Source organism: Ailuropoda melanoleuca, chromosome 9 (assembly GCF_002007445.2).
Source record: "Ailuropoda melanoleuca isolate Jingjing chromosome 9, ASM200744v2, whole genome shotgun sequence".
Lineage (NCBI taxonomy): Eukaryota > Metazoa > Chordata > Mammalia > Carnivora > Ursidae > Ailuropoda > Ailuropoda melanoleuca.
In genome coordinates this window covers 29,620,558-29,639,130 of record NC_048226.1, presented here as the reverse complement: position 1 = coordinate 29,639,130, position 18,573 = coordinate 29,620,558, and the positions used below count along the sequence as shown (strand labels likewise).

The 18,573-nt window shown below is 59.9% G+C and overlaps 1 protein-coding gene across 2 annotated transcripts; it reads left to right on the top strand.

Annotated features, from left to right (window-relative positions):
- The first annotated feature begins 6 nt into the window (after nt 1-6).
- Nucleotides 7-18,352, top strand: CSK (C-terminal Src kinase). Of its 2 annotated transcripts, none has more exons than XM_002922976.4 (13): nt 7-229; nt 13,316-13,395; nt 13,747-13,860; nt 13,983-14,095; nt 14,446-14,665; nt 15,465-15,558; nt 15,746-15,811; nt 15,893-15,992; nt 16,087-16,177; nt 16,651-16,724; nt 16,810-17,005; nt 17,129-17,215; nt 17,472-18,352. In XM_002922976.4, exons 2-13 carry the CDS (start codon nt 13,381-13,383, stop codon nt 17,652-17,654), a joined length of 1,353 nt encoding a protein of 450 aa, XP_002923022.2. In that variant the 5' UTR covers nt 7-229; nt 13,316-13,380; the 3' UTR covers nt 17,655-18,352. The 2 variants fall into 2 exon arrangements, with proteins under 2 accessions (XP_002923022.2, XP_019659069.2); XM_019803510.2 differs by having other exon boundaries at nt 13,297-13,395.
- Nucleotides 18,353-18,573: the final 221 nt, after the last annotated feature.

Here is an 18,573-nt window from a genome sequence, read left to right as displayed (position 1 = left end):
CGCCCCCCTTTCCCCCGCCTTTCTTCCCTCCCCGACCCGGGCCGCGCGGCCATCCCCCTGCCTCTGTCTGGCCGTCCCTCCTCCCCCTCTTTTCGCACCAATACCTCTTTGTACCGCACCCCCCGGGGACCCCTGCGCCCCTCCCCACCCCCCTGGCCGCATGGACCGTCCCGCAGGCCGCTGATGCCGCCCACAGCGAGGTGGCCCGGACCGCAGTGCCCCGAGAGAGGTGAGTGCCTGGAGGGCCTGGAGGAGGTGGGCGTCGGAGTGCTTCCCGAGGGGATGAGGGTGGAGGTCGCACGTCCCGCTTCTGTTGCTTCCGTTGCAGCCGCGGTCACGTCCACTCCCATCCCCCACCTCCCTTACCCCCTCCTTCCCGGTTCGAATTCTCCCGGGAGTCACTGTCAGTTCGACCGGGAGGGGAGCTCACCAGGGAGGTGTTGCCCCGTGAGCCACACGGACTTGTCTCAGGCCACTCCGAGTCCGTCCCCTCCTAACCCCCCCTCCCGTGAAGGGGCTGGCTGGAGCCTGGAGGGAGGGGGCAGCATGGGCCAGGGCCCTGGAGGATGGCCACTTTGCCGTCCCCTGGCCTGCCTTGTTCTGAACCCTCCCTCATTCCCCCACCGAAGAGCCAGCTGGCTCTTAGGAAGCCCATGGCCCATCCACCTCCCCTGAGCTTGCCGGAGGTTGCGACCCTCCGCCTCCCAGAAGACCAGGCCTAAGCCTAGGGACCTGTGACCCTTGGGTGGGGAAACTGGGCAGGGCCTCTGTGTGGGTGGACAAGACACCGGGCATTAGGACCATGCCCCCACCTCCTGGCAGCCTGGTCATTTCATTCTCCCAGACTGCTCAGGGCTCAGGCCAGGTGTCAGGAAGAGGCGTGTCCAGCCACCAGATCCTTGGAGCTTAACTAGGGGTTCACCTCCCCTCCCATTTTGTGGACCAGAGTACTGAGGCTCAAAGGGGGACTTGCTACCCCAGGTCTCTGGCAGAGTCAGGCTGTCTGTCCTTTCATCTCGGCCCCACCAAGCTGCACTGCTCTGGCTGGAGGGAAACCAGGCAGGTACCTTCACCCACCAGGGACCCAGGCCCCCAGCCTGACCCAAGGGACCTTGTAGGGTGAGCACGTGCTTGCCTACAGAGGGCTTCCGGCCCCAACTCTGCGTGGGTCTGGGCTCAGGCAGCATCGGTACTGCCCAGAGGATTTCCCCTTGGTGCCTGAGGTGGGTCCCACTGACAGGGGATGTGGTGGGAGAGGGCACCTTGTCTGGTGTGGCCCTGGCACTGAGTTGAAACAGCCTGGTAGTCAGTCCTGCCCCAGGCCTCCCACACATTTGGCCCAGCTGGCACGGGAGCAGCCAAGTTCAGAACATGAGTGGGATCCAGATGGGGAAGGTGAGAGCCCTGTTTCCACAGCTTTGACATAGTAACATTGTCAGAGTGGGCACACACAGGGGGCCTGTTCCAAGCTCCCCACACTTTGGTGTCTTTTGTGGTGGGGCCCTAACGGGAGCAGGACAGAGACGGCAGGAGGGAGGTTGGGAGTGTGGCAGGACCCTCTTGCTCCCTGGAGGGTAGGAGGTTCCCTGGAGGGTGCTGAGCTGTGTCTGGGTCCCTTTGGGGCTGCTGGTAGTTTTGTCCTGTTCAGGACTCTGCCCTTGACGTAGAGGTTTTTTTTTCCCGTTGCCCTGACATGCATAGTGGAGGGGACCCAGATGCGGTGGGCCTGTGAGGCTCCCCACACCCAACCCTAACTTCCTTTCCAGCCTGGGGGCCTGGGGCTGAGGCCTGAAGCCTGGGCGCTTTTATATCGTGAGCTGTATGGGTGCGGCCCCAGGGTCCCAAGGCCTTTGTAGAAAAGGGCCTGGCTTTAGCGCAAGTGCAGAGATGGGTTTTTTATCTGCTGAGCTTGGTGCCTTCCTGCCTCTCAGAAGTGGCTGCTCTTCTCTCTGCGTCAGGTCAGGGGCAAGGAAGGATGCGATGATAGTCTCCAGGGCCACTGCACGGGGCACGAGGCCCCCAGAGGCTGAGCACCGCGGAGCAGCCCGGAGGGCAGGCAGGGGCTGAGGCCCAGGATCCGCAGTGTGCGGTGGAGCTGCCCCAGCAAGCCGCCTGCCGGCCCCCTCGGGCAGAATGGCCTGGGTCCTCTTCTGGGCTCTGTCTTTTGAGGTGTTTTGAAGCCTTGACACGTAGCCCCCAAAGAAAGAGGTGTTCGGTCTGGGAAAGAGAAGGTAGGGAGAGCCCCGCAGGTGTTTGAGGGGCTGTTTGGTATCAGAAAGGTGGTCCTGGGGAAGATGTCCCAGATGTCAGGGCCGGATGGGGGGGGCAGTCGGGTCCCAGGGAAGCACATCTGAGCTCAGGAGAAAATGATGTACATATTACTTTCTTAATGCAGAAAGTAACGAGAGCACTACAGAAAACTTAGAAAACAACACCAGAATCCCAATTTCTTCATCAGAGGAGCGACTGTTTGCATTTTGCAGTTCCCTCCCAGTCTTTTCCTTTTTTTCCTTCCTGGCTGTTGTCATTTGAATATGCACACCATGACACCATTTTTCCTCTCGGTTCTGTGTCTCTGGGCATTTTCGCACATTGCCACCCAGGGTGTAACTTGGCCTCAGAAGCTGCGCGGTATTCCAGACCGCTCGGCTGCGGCAGCCTCACCCAGGCCCCCTGACTAATAAGCTCCGTGTCTCGCCTCTGTCGCCAGCACAGCTGGTGGGACCACAGGCCCCCAGAGCAGCCTGGGGTGTGGCAAGGAGTGGGCAGCTTGGCACCCAGCTGATGTGGTTCCAGGCCCAGCCACGCCATTCAGGCTGGTCACCTCAGGGGTGGGGTTCCTTTATTACACCATGGGACGCCCGTACCTGGGGCAGAGGGGAGTGTGAGAAGAGTCCGAACTAGCTAACTAAGGTACTAGAGAGTACCTGGCACCGCCCCTAGCCTCCGGTAAGCACTTTGTAAGGAGAGGGTGGCGTTGTTCCCAGAGCATCCCCTGCAGGCTGCCTCCGTGTGGGCAGATGCCTGGGCCAGGGCTGGCTGGTGGCTCACCCAGCCGAGGGCTGTTCTGGGCCCGTGGAGCCCTTCTGAAACCCTCTGTTCCTGAGGTACTGGACCACATGGGCCACTCCCCATCACCATGTGATTGGCTGGTCCAGGACATGGGCCTGACCCTCCCCATCCCTCTTTGGTCTCGCAGTACCACAGCTGCCTGGACAAGGCCTCTCCTCTGAGAGCCCGGCTGCCTCCTGCCCCAAGCTAGCTTCAGCTACTTCCTAGGCCACCCCAAATTTCCCTAGTGGAGCCAGAGGCCTCCTTTCCCTGGGAAAACCACAACTTGGGCAAAGAGCCCATTCATCCTGAGCCCCAACCCAGGGACAGCACCAGCCTCATCTCCCTACCCTTTCCCAGTGGCAGGGGGAAGGGAAGAAAAGTGGTGGTTGTTGTGGGGGGAGGGGCGGCAGGGTTTCTAGACTCCCAGATGGGAGTTGGAAGGGAACGTAGGTGGTCCACAAATCCCTGGGGAAGTCTTGTGTGTTAGCAGCTCGTACTGCTGTGACACCTCGTACTGCTGTGACACCCCCTGCTGCTTCTTGTTCTGTGGGGACCCGAGTAACTGGGAGTGCTGTCCTGGGGCCACGCCGTGGGCAGTAGGAGGAAATCAGTCTCAACTTGGCACTCCTGGGGCCTGAGAGGCCATAGCCCCAGATGACCGTAGGGTAGCCCAGGACTAACCTAGGCAGGAGGTCCTCCCCGAGGTGGCCCATTCAGTGCAGAGATCCCCCAGGCACAGGACCTCAGATTCAAGCTGCTAGACATTCGCCTTGGAGTGTCTCCCTCCTCCCTGGTCTTGGCGCAGGGGAAGTGGGCTTTACAACTGCCCTCCTGTCCCACAGCTCAGGCTGGGATGAGGTCACAGGGTGGGGTCCCCTCCAAGATGTTGGCCTGGCTGGGGCAAGCCCTTTGGGTGTTTCTCGGTCCCCCCGCCTTGGTTGGGGACAGGATGGGTGGAGGAGCAGGCTGCCCTCCACACCGGGCAGGGAGCACTGCCTCCCTCCCTCCTCTCCTGTGGGTCCCTTCATTTGAGGGCTGGAAATAGAATCCGCTAAGTAATGATTAAAGTCAAATTCAGACCTAAAAATAAAGAGCTGGTGGAGGAAGAGCTAGTGTGCTCCCTGCGTGGCTGAGGGGAGAAGCGAGCAGGGCGAGGCTAGGTTCGGGGGCCAAGCCCCTACTTCTCGAGAGAGGCCAAAGCCCACTGGGGGAGCAGGAGTCCTCCCCCAGTGGGGGGCATCTCTTATCTGGCGTGATGCTGCCTGCACCAGTTGGGCAGACTGGCAACACCAGGGAGAGAATCCCATTTTTCCCCTGGGGAGACTGAGGCCCAGAAGGGGGAAGTGTTTTGTCCAGCCACTGTCCAAGAGCTCCCCTTGGCAGGTGCCCAGGGACCTGAGGACCCCACGCAGCCCAGTTTGTCCTTTCTGCCTGCTCAGTTTCTCTTCCTGGTTTTGAAGTACTGCAATGAGAGGAGCTTCTCATCACACACTAGCTATGCACGCCTTGGTGGTGCTGGGCCTCCGACCGCCCCCCCCGTCCTCCCCTGCCCCGCCTGTGCTGCTCTCTGCACAGTTGGAAGCCCTGTAGGGGGGTGAAAAACTGGGTGTCATCTGACGCCTGCCCACCCTGGCTGCTGCTTCTCAGCCCTGCCCAGCCCCACACCCGGTCTCTACGCTGGTCCCAGGGACCTGTGCTGGCGTCCTGTGCCGTCCCTGTCCCTGCCGCAGGGAGACTGGAGGGGAGAAGGAAGAAGGAACCCCGAGAGCTCCCCTGCTGGCCAGCAGAGACCAGACTCTGAGAGGAGTCAGGGGAGGCCTGTGGTTCAACTTCCTGGCCGGGCTGGTGGGAGCTCAGAAGCCGGGGGATCTGCGTAGGCTGGAGCAGCCAGGAGGACTTCCTGGAGGGGAAAGGCCATGAAAATCAAGAAGCACCTGAGCCCCTTGCTTGGAGTTTCTGCTGGCTTCTCTAGTAGCTGGGTGGCTATGGACAAACTCTTGGCCTCTCCATGCAAAGCAGAGGATGGCAGACGAGCAAGGAGTGGGCACACAAATGTAGCCTCTGCCTCCCAGAGCCAGAGGGCCAAGGTCTACGCGGACCTCCCTTCAGCTGCCCGCTCACACCTAGCAGCCCGTTTTCAGAGTGTCATCCACCCTGCCCAAGGAAAGGCTGAGGGTTTTTCTCCCGACCAACTTCAGACAGATCTGAGTTCTTCAAATCCCTTGGGAGCTGGGCGACCTGTCAGCCTGGTTCCTCCTCTGTCAAACAGAGATCAACAGTAACGCCTCACAGGGGTGTTTGAGGGTTAAGTCAGTAACCCAGGGTTGGGTCAGTGGGCTGTCATTCCCATGGTCTTGTGCCCATTTCATTTCGTTTCCATTGCCCATCCTGCTAGGGGAGGGTGTTGATATCCTCCTTCTCCCTCAAGTGGGTAGCAAGACCGTAAGTCTTTGTGTTGGGCCCCCATCGCTTTACATTTTGAGTTGTGTGTTCTGTGGGTCCCAGTTCTGAGATGGGGAGATGAAGAATCTGGGGGCCAAAGTTTCTAGGCGGTTCACGGGTCTCTGGGCCTCAGTCCCCCCACCTGTAACGTGCGTAGGAGACTTCAGGATAAGAGAGAAGGACACTCGTGATTTTGAAGTGGCCGTTGAAGGTCAGTGCTGAGAGGCTGTATGTAAATGTAGGCAAATGGCCATGCAAAGCTCGAGGCCTGTGCCGGGGGTGGGGCAGGGGGACAGAGGCCTGTGTTAGGGCCCTGGGGAAGCCCCGAGTCCCCGCTGCCCAGTGCATGTAGGTAATTAGGCTCCTGAGCGGTAATTAGAAACCTTTCTGGGCCAGGAGTGTCGGCCTCAAGCCGCAGTGGTGCCTGGGGGAGGCGGCTTCCATTAGCCTTTCTAACTCCAGCCCCCACCTCTCCCAAACCACTAGATGGGATTTCCGGTCCCAAGAGCCATTGGGGGCGGGAAGAAGGCAATGAGTTGCTATAATTTAGTTTTAAACATTTTTTAGCCATTAAGTCACCCCTACCCTTAGGGCAGGGGTGCTGAAGACTGCAGGAGGCCCAGGGTGAGTGGAGAGGGGGGGTCAGGCAGCACACACTGGAGCCAAAGTGGGGCCATCCTTCCAGCCCTTTCTTGACCCCCAGGGACATTTAGGCATCTTGGAGGGTCTTGTGCCCAATTCTGCAGCGCCGGACCCTGAGAGGTGTGTGCAGTGGGTATGCTGAGGGCTCTGGACCGCCTGCCTGGGCCAGCAGGTACCCTCCAGTCCCACAGCCTGCTGTGCGGCCAGGGGCATTGCAGTGCCCTCAGCCCCCATGTCCTTTGCAGAACCAGAGGTGGGGCTAATCGCACTGCTGCCAAACCAGCCCCACTGACGGCCAGCCCCGCCCTCCTCAGGTGCGCCCTGCCCTTCCAGAGGGGCGGGCCTAAGTCGGAAGCCCAGTTTTGCTTGTTATCTAACCCGTGACCTGTCAGAACTTCCGGCCTGGTTCAGAGCCTCTGTGGACCCCCACCCTGAGCCGCTTTCTGCCTTAATTAACTCTTCCATACCACAGTTTTGGAAGCTTAATCCTGGCCTGCTCTAGCACACCGCCACCCCCCCCCCCCGCAAGTTGCTTCCACTGAAATCCTCCTGGTTCCAGCTCCCCTCCCCTTCTTCTTGGAAGCTTTCCCTGGTTGTCCCTGTCTCTCCAGTCTGGGGAGGCTCCGAGCACACCTGGCCATGATGGATTCTGGTAGCCAGGAGGACGGAAGCAGGGCCGCGTTTTGGTGGGGGCCTTAGGCTGGGCCCAGAGGGGAGACAGATGAGTGGGGTTCTTAGACTCCCTTGGGGTCTCGTGTGTCCTTTCCTCCTATCCGTCCTGGCCGGGCGAGCATGGGGCTGGGCACGCAGGGAGGCTCCAGGAACCCTCGCTCGCAGAATGCGAAGGCCTCGTGAACCTGCCTGTTGCTCCAGCAGCTGCCCCTGCCCCCCCAGACGCTCCAGCTGGGTCCTGTGGCAGAACCAAAGTCTCTGGGGGCCATGGCCCCAAGTTCCCCCAGGTCTCTTGTGCACTTCCCTTTTCAGTGGGTATTTTTAGCTGGGTGTAAACAGTTACTGAAGGCTCCCACGCCCTGTTGGGCAGTGGAGTTTTTGTGAGGGGGCAGGGCAGGAGCCCCTTGACCTCCCTGGCCTTCTGGCACATGCTAGGCTGTGGGGGTCTATAGCTGCCCCCAGGGCAGAGAAAGGGCAGCCCGGGAGTTTTTGGGTTCCCAGTTCCCCTTTCTTCCCCCCTCCCTGCCAGCTCAGGCTACCAAGAAAGAATTGCCTGAGGCTGCAGCCACTGACCTCAGTGCTTGGGCACAAAGCCCAGCCTGTTCCCGGGACCCCAGCACAAGGACTGCTGGGAACAGGGTTTGGGGCAGGAAGTCAGAGTGAAGCGCTGACTTCACAGAGTTCCAAAGCCCCCTGTCCCCTAGTCCTCAGCGGCTGTGCTGACAGCTGCTGTCCCTTTGGGGTTAAATATAGTCCCATCAGTTAGGGGACCTTGGTGTGGCGCAGCCGGCCTAGCTTCCTCCTTTCCTTTGTTGGTTCATTCATTCATTCGGCGCTCATTTACTGAGCAGCCACTCTGGGCTCAGCCCATGCTGGGCACATGAGTCAGCTCCCAGCCTTTCCCCCGCAGAGCTCCCAGGCCAGGATCAGTGAGGTTCTCCCTGGGGCACGGTGATGTGTGAGAGGCTGTGGAGGCCTGGAGCAGCCCGTACAGCCGGGGAACCGGGGAAGGCTTCTGGCAGGGGGGTTGCAAAAGGTGATTTATTTTCAATCTTATTTTCAGGGGGAAGTTAGTAATAGCTACATGCGGTTTTCAAAAAAAAAAAAGAAAAGTCAAAAAGGACAAAATAGCAAATACAGAGTGAAAAGTAATTTTCCCTTAAACTTGACTCGTCCCACTTCCCATCCCAGAGACAACTCGTGTTGCCAGCTTCCTGTCTTTCAAACATAATCTGTGTGTATCTGAGTTTAGGGATGATTTGTATGTCCCCTGAAAAACACAACATGTCACATACCGTGGATGAGGTCCTACACCTTGTTTTTTTCACAGCTTCTTACTTGGAGTATTTCAGACCTACTGAAAAGCTGAAATAGGGCCTGGCCCTGTGAGTGGAGAGTGCAACTCGTGATCTTGGGGTTGTGAGTTTGAACCTCACGTCGGGCATAGAGATTACTTAAAAAATAAATAATAATAATAATAGGGGCGCCTGAGTGGCCCAGTTGGTTGAGCATCGGACTCCTGATTCCTACTCAGGTTGTGATCTCGGGCCTGTGAGATCAAGCCCCGTTTCCACTCGATGGGGAATCTGCTTGTCCCTCTCCCTACCCCCACTTGCACACGCGTGCGCGCCTACTCTCTCTCTCTCTCTGAAGTAAATCCAATCTTTAAAAATAATAATAAAAAGCTGAAATAACAGTATAATGAATATCCATATATCCTTTACCCGGATTCACCAGGTCTCCACATTTGGCTGCATTTGGTTTACCTCTTTTATATGCCTAGTGGGCGTACGTGGGGCTGTTGCTGGTTTGAGTGTTGGTCACAGGTGTCATACCTTTCATTCCTAAGCGCTTCAGCGTGCACCTCTTACATAATCACAGCACCATGGTCACACTTCAGAAATTTGATGTTAACATTCCCTAATATTACCTAACATTTCCATTTTCCCAACTGTCATCAAATGATTTTTATAGCTACTATTTTTTTCCCTCTGAGCCAGAATCCAGTTCAGGATCACTCGCTGAATCTTGTTGTAATGTTCCCTTCTCCCCTTTTCCGGCTTCATGGAGACGTAATTGACGGGTAACGTTGTGTGAGTTTAAGGTGTGCAGCGTGGTGGCTTGATGTAGGTGCATTGCTGAACGGTTACCACAGCAAGGTTGGTTAACACCTCCTCACCTTGCTTGAATACCACGTTGTTGTTGTGGCCTGTGTCTCTAGTGTCCTGTTTAATCGAGAGCATTCCCCAGCCTCTGTTCATTTGTTTTGTCTTTTCTTTAAAGATTTTATTTATTTGCCAGAGAGAGAGCAAGCACAAGCAGGGGGAGGGGTAGGCAGAGGGAGAAGCAGACTCCCCGCTGAGCAGGGAATCCGATGCGGGACTCGATGCGGGACTCGATCCCAGGACTCTGGGATCCTGACCTGAGCTGAAGGCAGCCGCTTAAACCGACTGATCCACCCAGGCGTTCCGTTTGTTTTGTCTTTTATGACATTAACTTCAAGAGTGCGGGCCAGTTGTCGAGGCTGTGCCTGATTGCATCTTCCTGAGTGGAGTCGGGCTGCCAGGCTCTGCGGGAATTCCACCCGGGATGCTGCGCCCTCCTCCGTGCGTCCTAGCGGGAGGCGCTCGCCGTCATCTTCCGTTAGGGCTGATGCTGAATTCGGTCGCACGGCTAACGAGGTATCTGCCGCGTCTGCCTCCAGGGCAGGTGCTGCTGCTGCTTTCCCATTCACCTCTGCGGTGGTCCCGGGAAGCCGTGTCACTGTCTCGTTCCCCCAGAAGCTCGGCCTTCAGTGACTTGAGCTGGCTTTTTGCTGTTTCTGCTTGCTCCGTCATGTGGGTGCTCTGTGTCCGCCCCTAAAGGTCTGTTCGGGCCCTGTCACCGCTGGAACAGTCCATTCCCTCTTAGGGATATCTGGCTGTTTATGGACTTGGTCCCTCATCGATGGACGTAAAGAGCATTTCCCAATCTCTTGCTGCCACGGGCGGATTTTGTAGGCTCCTGTGAAACGAGCAAGTCCTCAGTTGTGCCCCAGAAGTTGAGAGGAAGGAAGTTCCTTGGGTAGAGAAGAGGGAGGGAATAGAGAGGGAACGCCAAGCAGGGAGGTGGGAACAGCCCGTGAGACACAGGTCTGACTGAGCTGCTGGAGAGCCAGCAAGTCCCAGAAAAGTCAAGGGACTTTCTCAAGGTCACACACAGCAAATTGGTGGCAGAGCCAGGAACAGGACTGAGAGCCCCCGATTCCCAGAACAGCGTTTCCGCACTACCTCCCCAAAGCGGCCTGAAAGCAGGCTCCCATAACCCCAAAAGGACCCCGGTGCGCCTGGTCCAGGCGGGACTAGGGGCCTAGCTTCACAGTAGTCCCTCCCAGCCGTTTTGGCACTTTGTTTCTGACCTGGAGTGGGTTAGCCCCCGGCCTGCAGGAGGGAGGCCGCCGAGCCACCCCGGGCTCGAGACTTCCCCAGGGAGGAGCCGTCAGAGAGAGCCCACGGTTTGTGCTCAGCACTTCTGTGCAAGGGCAGGGCCTGCTCCTGGTGCGGGAGGTGCCCACCGCCGTCTCCAGAGCAGCCCCAGCTGCTGCGGGGTTATCACCAACCCATTGTACAGATGGAGAAACCAGGTCCTGAAGTTTCAGCCTGTGGAAGATGGGGGAGGGGTCAGCTCCTTCCCCTGCTCTCCAGATCTGTGGTTGTCAGAGCTCAGCCCCTTGAGGACCCCCCCCATGAGCACTGCAGCGGGGCTTGCACCTCCTCTGGACCCCGCTTGCTTCTCTCCTCGGCCCACGGCAGCTGGGCCACGGTGCAGGGGCTCGGGTGTCTGACACCTGAGCAGGGCAGGATGCTCACCGGACATGTCAACCTCAGGCAAGGCCACCTTGCCTCTTGACCTCGCTCAGGGTCCTCGTCTATAAAATGGGGGAAAGAAAACTAAGGGGATTTGATGAGCCGTAGCATGCCCAGGACAGCGCCTGGCACAGAGTACGTGCTCAGAAAACAGGGCCTGTTATTATCTGTATTATTATCATCAAGTCCGCGGGGAGGCGGCGGCAGCAGCTGCAGGCCGGGAAGGGAGTGTTTGCAAACTGACAGCCAGGAGGGTGACTAACGGTGCCACAGCCTCCACGCCCTCCCTGGTGGTGCAGAAGTGGCGAGTTTGGGGGCAGGGGGAGGCCTGGGGATGTGGAAAGTTAGCAGAGCCCCTGTTCAGAAGGGCCTGAAGGTCAGGGAGCCAGCCAAGCCCAGTGGAACCCTCATCGGGTTCTGGGCTGTCGCCGCTAACTAGCTGTGTGACTTCACACAAGTACTTCAACCTCGTGAGCCTCGGTTTCCGCTGCTGTAAAATGGGGTAAGAGGAGCTCGCAGCTCACCACAGTTTGGGGACCACAAGAACCCAGCGGGGTGGTTCCTGTCCCCAAGCCAGTTGGGTGAATGTGTGTTTGATGGGGGGGGCATCTCTGCTCAACCTCGTTGCGTCCCAGTCTCTGCCTGCTGACAGAGAGAGCCACAGGCTGGCCTCCGGGGACGAGAAGCACGGTGTAGCCTGGGAGGAAGGGGAAGCCTGTTTGCAGGAGAGAGACGGGGTTTATGCCGAGCCCTGTGCCCACCCTTCTCAGTTCAGGGGTCTTATTCTCCTCCCTCCACAGCCTGCGTGCAGGGCCTGCCTGTCCCCGCCATGCAGGGTGAGGGATCTGAGGCTCAGAAGGGTTGAGTCATTCTTCCGAGCTGCAAACTCAACAGAGCCAGGTCTGCCTGACCAGAAGCAGGAGCGAGGCCTGGAAGGGGTGCTGGTTCTCCCTGGCTTCTGCTCCCCTCAGCCGCACCCTTCCCTGCTCAGGCCCCCAGGAGCAGACCCTGGTTCCTCACTTTGGCGTCTGAGGCCCCTGCTGCCCTGCAGGGTTGACGCCAGGCCGGCCTCCCTCCCAACTAGCCCCCGCCAGCAGACCGGTAGCGTGCTCGGATGGTCAGGGTGTGCTTCCCATCCTCCTCCATGGGCTTGCAGCCGGGCCCTTTTCTCACGGCTGTCCCTGTCTACCTGACCCCCTTGCTCAGCTGTCACCCCAACCCTGGGGCACTTTCTCCTGCTTGCTTCCTGTCCCTGAGCTCTCCACTCTTCAGGGCTCGGCTCTGGGGCTCCCTCTTTCAAGAAACCCACCGAAGTCCTGCAGTCCTCGCTCACCTCACACGCCCAGGGAACACGCACTCAAGCGTCGCCTCCCACTGCCTGCCTGGGGTAGGTGGCATTGCAGCCTGGCCCTAGACCTCGTCCATCCTGTCAGATGAGCCTGGGCACAGGACTCCTGGAGGGTTTCTCCTAACACACTGTGACCGTGGAGAAGTCCCCGGCCTGTCCGAGCCTCAGTCGCCTCAGTCTTGTCTCTTGTTAACAGAGAACAGTAGTCCCAATCCCTGCTCCTGAGACAGGTGCTCTGGGCTTCAGGAAGGCAAGGGCGGTCGAGGGGGCACTGGGCTGGGCCCCTGAGTGTGTATGCTGGCTGGGGCGGCTTGCTGCTCTTGGCACGTGGGTTGGCTGGAGTTTTTCTGGAGGGGCTCAACTTCATTGAAGTAAACCTACACACCGAAAAGTGCCCCAGTCACAAGGGTACAGCTCAGTGAGGTACCACAGAGAACACCCCCCTTCCGGGGGCACCGACCCCTCCCCAGGGCAGTTGCCATCCCGTGCTGTGACCTTGGCCAGATTTTGAACTTTATCCAGCGTAAGTGGGATTATACAGCCTGTGCTCTTCTCTCTGGCTTCTTAGTTAACACCGTTTCGGAAATCCATCGTCGTGGTTTCGTTATTCAGTTTATTTGTGTTCGCTGCTGAGCAGCGTACCACTCTGAAGGTACCACGGTTTAGCCAGCTTACTCTTGATGGCCATCTGGGCCGTCCCCAGCATGAGGCTGGCGACAGATCGTGCTGCGCGAGCACTTTCGTGCCCATGTCAGCGGACGCCTGCCCTGTTTTCTCTTGGGTGTGTGCCTAGAAGTGGGATGACTGGGCCATGAGGTCGGCATACATTTGACTTTGGACATACTGCCCAGGCACGTTTTTATAGGCAGCGGAATTCAGAGGCGCACAGAGAACGAGTGACTTTCCCAAGTCACATTGCACCTTCCCCAGGTTCGCAGAGCTGCCCTGGGCTTCCTTCCCCCACAGACCACATAACATCCGGGCCTGGGGCTTGGGGGGCAGGTGGCACTGGTGCTGCTCACCCCCAGAGCTTCCTTTGCCTCTGTTGGCCATTCAGTCGGGCTGGAAGGCCCCCGTGGGCCTAGGGTTGGGGCCCCTCTGTCCCTGGGGGTCCGTAGCCTTTGTGCTCCTGCCTCCCCCTGTCCAGCACTCTGAGGCCGCTGAGACTGGAGACCATGGAGGCTCCTTGCCTGAGTCCCAGCCCTGGAGGCCTTCAGTACCTATTCCTATTGCTGTGGGGAAGGAATGGGAGCCCAGTGACTGGGGAGAGCCAGCTCCTCACCCCCTCCTCAGTCTTCCCTTCTCCCTGCAGCTCTCATGGTACCAAGTGACAGGGCGGCCTTCCTGTGACACGGGGACGCCAGATCTTCTGAGACGATGTCAGCAATCCAGGTACCATGGGGGCAGGGGTCTAGGTTGGTTGAGTTTTCCCCCCACCCCTGGAGGGGTGCTGAGTGGAAGAGAGAGAACGAGGGCTTGCATCGATCTGCTCCCTTCGGCCCAACCCTGGCTTTCAACAAAGGAAAATTCTAGGGTGCACTGTTAGACCCAGGGCCCTCAAAATGGGAGTACAGATCTGAGGGCAGCAGGGAATCTCGGCGGGAAGGCACCCAGACTTCTCCGGGCAGGGGCGGGGGGCAGTTCACCCTGGCTCACAAAGGCCAGCCAAGAGGCTCTGACCTGGAGAGTGGGTGGGCAGGTAGGTAGAGATGGGCCCCTGCCCACCTGTTGCCTGCCCTGCAGGCCGCCTGGCCATCCGGTACAGAATGCATTGCCAAGTACAACTTTCATGGCACTGCCGAGCAGGACCTTCCCTTCTGCAAAGGAGACGTGCTCACCATTGTGGCGGTCACCAAGGTAATCGGGGACCTCACATGGCCACACCTACCCCCTCCCGGCTCTGGGCGTTCCCACTGGGTCTGGGCTCCCCTGCAGGTGACAGTGGGCCTGAGAATGTGTCTGGGCTGCCCTCTCCCCAGGACCCAAACTGGTACAAAGCCAAGAACAAGGTGGGCCGTGAGGGCATCATCCCAGCCAACTACGTCCAGAAGCGGGAGGGCGTGAAGGCCGGCACCAAGCTCAGCCTCATGCCGTGAGTACTGCTGGCAGCAGTCGGGGTCTGCGGTGTCAGGAGGGGGGGACAGGAAGCCCTGGTTCCCCAGAGGTGTCAGGAAAACAGGCAAGAGTAGGGGTTGGAATGTGTGAAAGCTTTTCGAGATGAGGGGAAGGGCATGGGTGCTAGACCTCAGAGGTGGGGGGTGGGCCTGGGAGGGCCGAAGGAAGAAGGGTGGGAAGCAGAAGATGCGTCAGTGCCGGGCTGAGCTGGTGGGGGCCGTGGCGCGGTGCCAGCCAGAGGGAGGGCCTCAGAAAGTGGAGCCTGGCGGACTCGGCGGGGGTCAGTACCGTCGAGCCGCCATGAGCCGTGGCCCGGCCTCCCCCCAGCTGGTTCCATGGCAAGATCACACGGGAGCAGGCCGAGCGGCTTCTGTGCCCACCGGAGACGGGCCTGTTCCTGGTGCGGGAGAGCACCAACTACCCCGGGGACTACACGCTGTGCGTGAGCTGCGACGGCAAGGTGGAGCACTACCGTATCATGTACCACGCCAGCAAGCTCAGCATCGACGAGGAGGTGTACTTCGAGAACCTCATGCAGCTGGTAGAGGTGAGCCAGGCCGGCCCCGCCTCTCCTGGCCTCTGGGAGCCCTGACGAAGCACCTGCTCTGTGCCAGGCTTGACCTCTGACCCCCACAATGCCACCGCAGGGAGAGCGGCAGTATCCCCATTTCACGGGCTCTGTCTCCTGAGACAGGTTCAGAGCAGTGAAGAGACCTGCCTCAGGTCACACAGCTGTGAATTAGAGGTGCCAGAACAGAAGCTGAGTCCAGCTGATCCCAGAACTAGGCTTCCTTCCAGGCGCACAGAGCTTCGTGCCCACGTGTGTGTATATAGAAGCACACCCTCAGGAGATGCACCCTGCTGGCCAGGGTCCCCCAGGCTCTCGCACCTGCGCGGAGGTGCCCACATGGCCCTGCAACTCCCAAGGCCAGTTCTGCCAGTCCTGTTGAGCCCACACCTGGCTTCCTGGAGCCCCAGCAGCACCCCCCCCATGCTTCCTGTGGCTGGAGGGGGTCCTGGGCACATCTGGCCAGAGCCTGGTGTCTGGACTGAGCCAGGGCTTACCCTCTGTCTTGGGATGCTGGTGAGGCCCGTGGCCCGGAGTCGTAGCAACAGCCCGGCATCTGCCTAGCACCTGGATGTGACTGGGAAATGGGTCACAGATCTGAGTCACCCCCCCCCCCCCCCCCCGCCCCGTGGGAAATGCGAAGCCCTCCCGACCCAAAGCAAGCCCAGGCTGGGTGGGCTCGGCCTCCGGCGCCCCCTGGCGGTTGGAGCCGGGCGGTGCATGCGAGCGGCTGGTGGCTCCGTGGGCCGGCGCTCAGTGCCTGCCCTGCCCTCCGCAGCACTACACCTCAGACGCTGACGGACTCTGTACTCGGCTCATCAAGCCAAAGGTCATGGAGGGCACGGTGGCAGCCCAGGATGAGTTCTTCCGCAGTGAGTCCCGTCCCCTCCCCCTGTCCTCACTTGCCTCCCCGCCTCCTCCCACCCAAGCTCCCTGGCACTGCCCCCCTCCCAGAGGCTCTGGAGACCTCCAGGGAACGCCACACACGTGGTCCAGGCTGTGTCTGCTGTGACCCCCGCTCTGGCTTCACCCCTTACTGACACCCCCTCCCCCCGCCAGGCGGCTGGGCACTGAACATGAAGGACCTGAAGCTGCTGCAGACCATTGGGAAGGGGGAGTTTGGAGGTGAGCGGGAGGGGTGGCAGCCCTGGGAGGGCCAAGGGCCTGTGGAGAGTCCGGGGAGCAACCTCCAGCCCTCTTCCCCAGATGTGATGCTGGGTGATTACCGAGGGAACAAAGTCGCTGTCAAGTGCATTAAAAATGATGCCACCGCGCAGGCCTTCCTGGCTGAAGCCTCTGTCATGACGTGAGTTGGGGCCAAGGGTGGGTGCGGAGGTCACCCCGGGATAGGGAGGAGAAGGGGAGGCTTGGCAGGCTCTGACCACCCCCTCCCGCCGCAGGCAACTTCGGCATAGCAACCTGGTACAGCTCCTGGGCGTGATCGTGGAAGAGAAGGGCGGGCTCTACATCGTCACTGAGTACATGGCCAAGGTGCACGCCTGCCCCGAGGACCTGCCCCCACCCCAGAGCTGAGCACTCGGGCTTCCCAGCTGTCCCAAGCCCCTCACTGCGTCCCTGGGCCCTGGCTCCCTCCAGCCCCTCTCTCTGACTGAGCTCTGAAATCACCAGGCAGGGCTCAGCTGTTGTCCTGACTCACCGTTTATTCCCTGTGACAAGTTGTTTACCTTGCCAAGCCTCAATTTCCTCATCTGTGAAGTGGAGATGGTACCAGTTTCCCTTAGAGATTTACAAGATTGAAGGGCGAATGCACAGACACTGCTGAGTGCAGTGGCCAGCTCGTAGAAACGAATACTCGTTTAGCAGTGATGTCCCAGCCCCCTCCTCCGCCTCTTCCCTCTCCTCCTGTCTCCCTCAAGTGTTCCCCCAGCCCCAGCCCATGATTCCAGAGGGCTGGAAGGCAAGTCTGACCTGTGGGGCCGGTTGGTCTGTCTGTCCTGCCCCAGGGGAGCCTGGTGGACTATCTGCGGTCGAGGGGTCGGTCGGTGCTGGGCGGAGACTGTCTCCTCAAGTTCTCACTGTGAGTGAAGCAGCACCCACTGGGGGGGACCCTGCCCTGCTGCGGGAGCCCCGACTGAGGGGACATGTGGCTGGCTCTCTCCCAGAGATGTCTGTGAGGCCATGGAATACCTGGAGGGCAATAACTTCGTGCACCGGGATCTGGCTGCCCGCAACGTGCTGGTGTCTGAGGACAACGTGGCCAAGGTCAGCGACTTCGGCCTCACCAAGGAGGCCTCCAGCACCCAGGACACGGGCAAGCTGCCAGTCAAGTGGACAGCCCCGGAGGCCCTGAGAGAGAAGGTGAAACGGGCCTCTCCCCGGAGCCTGAGGAGTGGGAGATGGGGGTCCTGGGTTCCCCACCCCCCACCCCCACCAAATCCCAAACTCTCAGCATCTGACACTGCTTCTCCCACCACATGGCAGAAATTCTCCACCAAGTCTGATGTGTGGAGTTTCGGAATCCTCCTCTGGGAAATCTACTCCTTCGGGCGAGTGCCTTATCCAAGAATTGTGAGTTGGGCGCTGGGGCCGGGGCCTGGCTGGGGCTGAGGGTGAGGCTTTTGGAGCAGGGGAGGAGTGGGCAGGAGAGGGAGCCTTTCCAGATCCCGCCTTCCGTTCTGAGCTGCAGACCCGCCTGTGGGACCTCCCAGATGCCTCTCCTGGGGCTGGCTCTGAGGCCTGGGTCTGAAGGGGATCCCTGAAACTGAGTCGGGGTCCCCTGGGAGGTCAGGCCCTGCACGGACTGATACCACCCACCTGCCCGCAGCCCCTGAAGGACGTCGTCCCTCGGGTGGAGAAGGGCTACAAGATGGATGCCCCCGACGGCTGCCCGCCTGCGGTCTACGAGGTCATGAAGAACTGCTGGCACCTGGACGCCGCCACGCGGCCCTCCTTCCTGCAGCTCCGGGAGCAGCTCGAGCACATCAAAACCCACGAGCTGCACCTGTGACTGCCGCTCCCCTCCCCCACCCAGGTCGTGGGCCTGCGGGGACTGAACCTGGAGAGATTGTGGACCTGGTGCCCCCACTTGCTGGGCCCAAGCCTGAACTGAGCCCAGCGGGCCAGTGGGCCTCTTTCCTCTGCCCCAGCCTGCGCCCCCTCGGGCCCCCCAGAGACCCCGCCTAGGCCTGGCACCTTTTCTCATGGACCCACCCGTAGGGCTTTGGGAGCCCCACTGAAGGGCCAAGAAGGGAGGAGGCTGGGGAGCGTGGGCAGATGCCCCTGCCGTGGTCAGGCCTCTCCTGGCCTCCCATCTCTCGCCTTCTTAGAGTTTGATTCCTTTCCTTTTTTGAGATTTTTTTCCCGTGTGTTTATTTTTTATTATTTTTCAAGATAAGAAGAAAGAAAGTACCCAGCAAATGGGCATTTTACAAGAAGTACGAATCTTATTTTTCCTGTCCTGCCCACCAGGGTTGGGGAGACCAGGCCCCTCTCTAGGGACCCATCACCCCAGCCTTGTTCCCCGTTCCGTGTTCCGTGTCCCGTGTCGCCTCGGTCGCCCCGTGTTTGCGCTTGACCGTGTTGCACTGTTTGCATGCGCCCGAGGCAGACATCTGTCAGGGGCTTGGAGGTCATTCATGTGCCGCTGCCGCCCGCCCGCCCGCCCGCCTGTGAGATGGAATCGTAATAAACCACTCCATGAGGACACCGCTGCCCGGCCTCGGCGCTTCCTCCGCCGGGCCTGCCTGTCCCACCGGCCCCCTGTCCCTGTGCCATCTTGTCCATCCCCCTGTCTCTGTGAGTGGGGCTGTGCTTGCCCTGGGGGTGCGGGGGTGGGGAGCACGGCCGGGAGATGTAGCCGCTGCTTTGTGTCAGCTGCACGAGCGAGTGTCCTGTGTCTGCCGTGGGGGGGCTCTCAGCAGCGCCCT

Bases quoted from the DNA above. Each gene is read 5' to 3' on its own strand.
- CSK (XM_002922976.4), top strand. The intron at 15,559-15,745 runs GTGAGTCCCGTC...TCCCCCCGCCAG, and splicing joins CCAGGATGAGTTCTTCCGCA to GCGGCTGGGCACTGAACATG. The intron at 16,725-16,809 runs GTGAGTGAAGCA...GCTCTCTCCCAG, and splicing joins TGTCTCCTCAAGTTCTCACT to AGATGTCTGTGAGGCCATGG.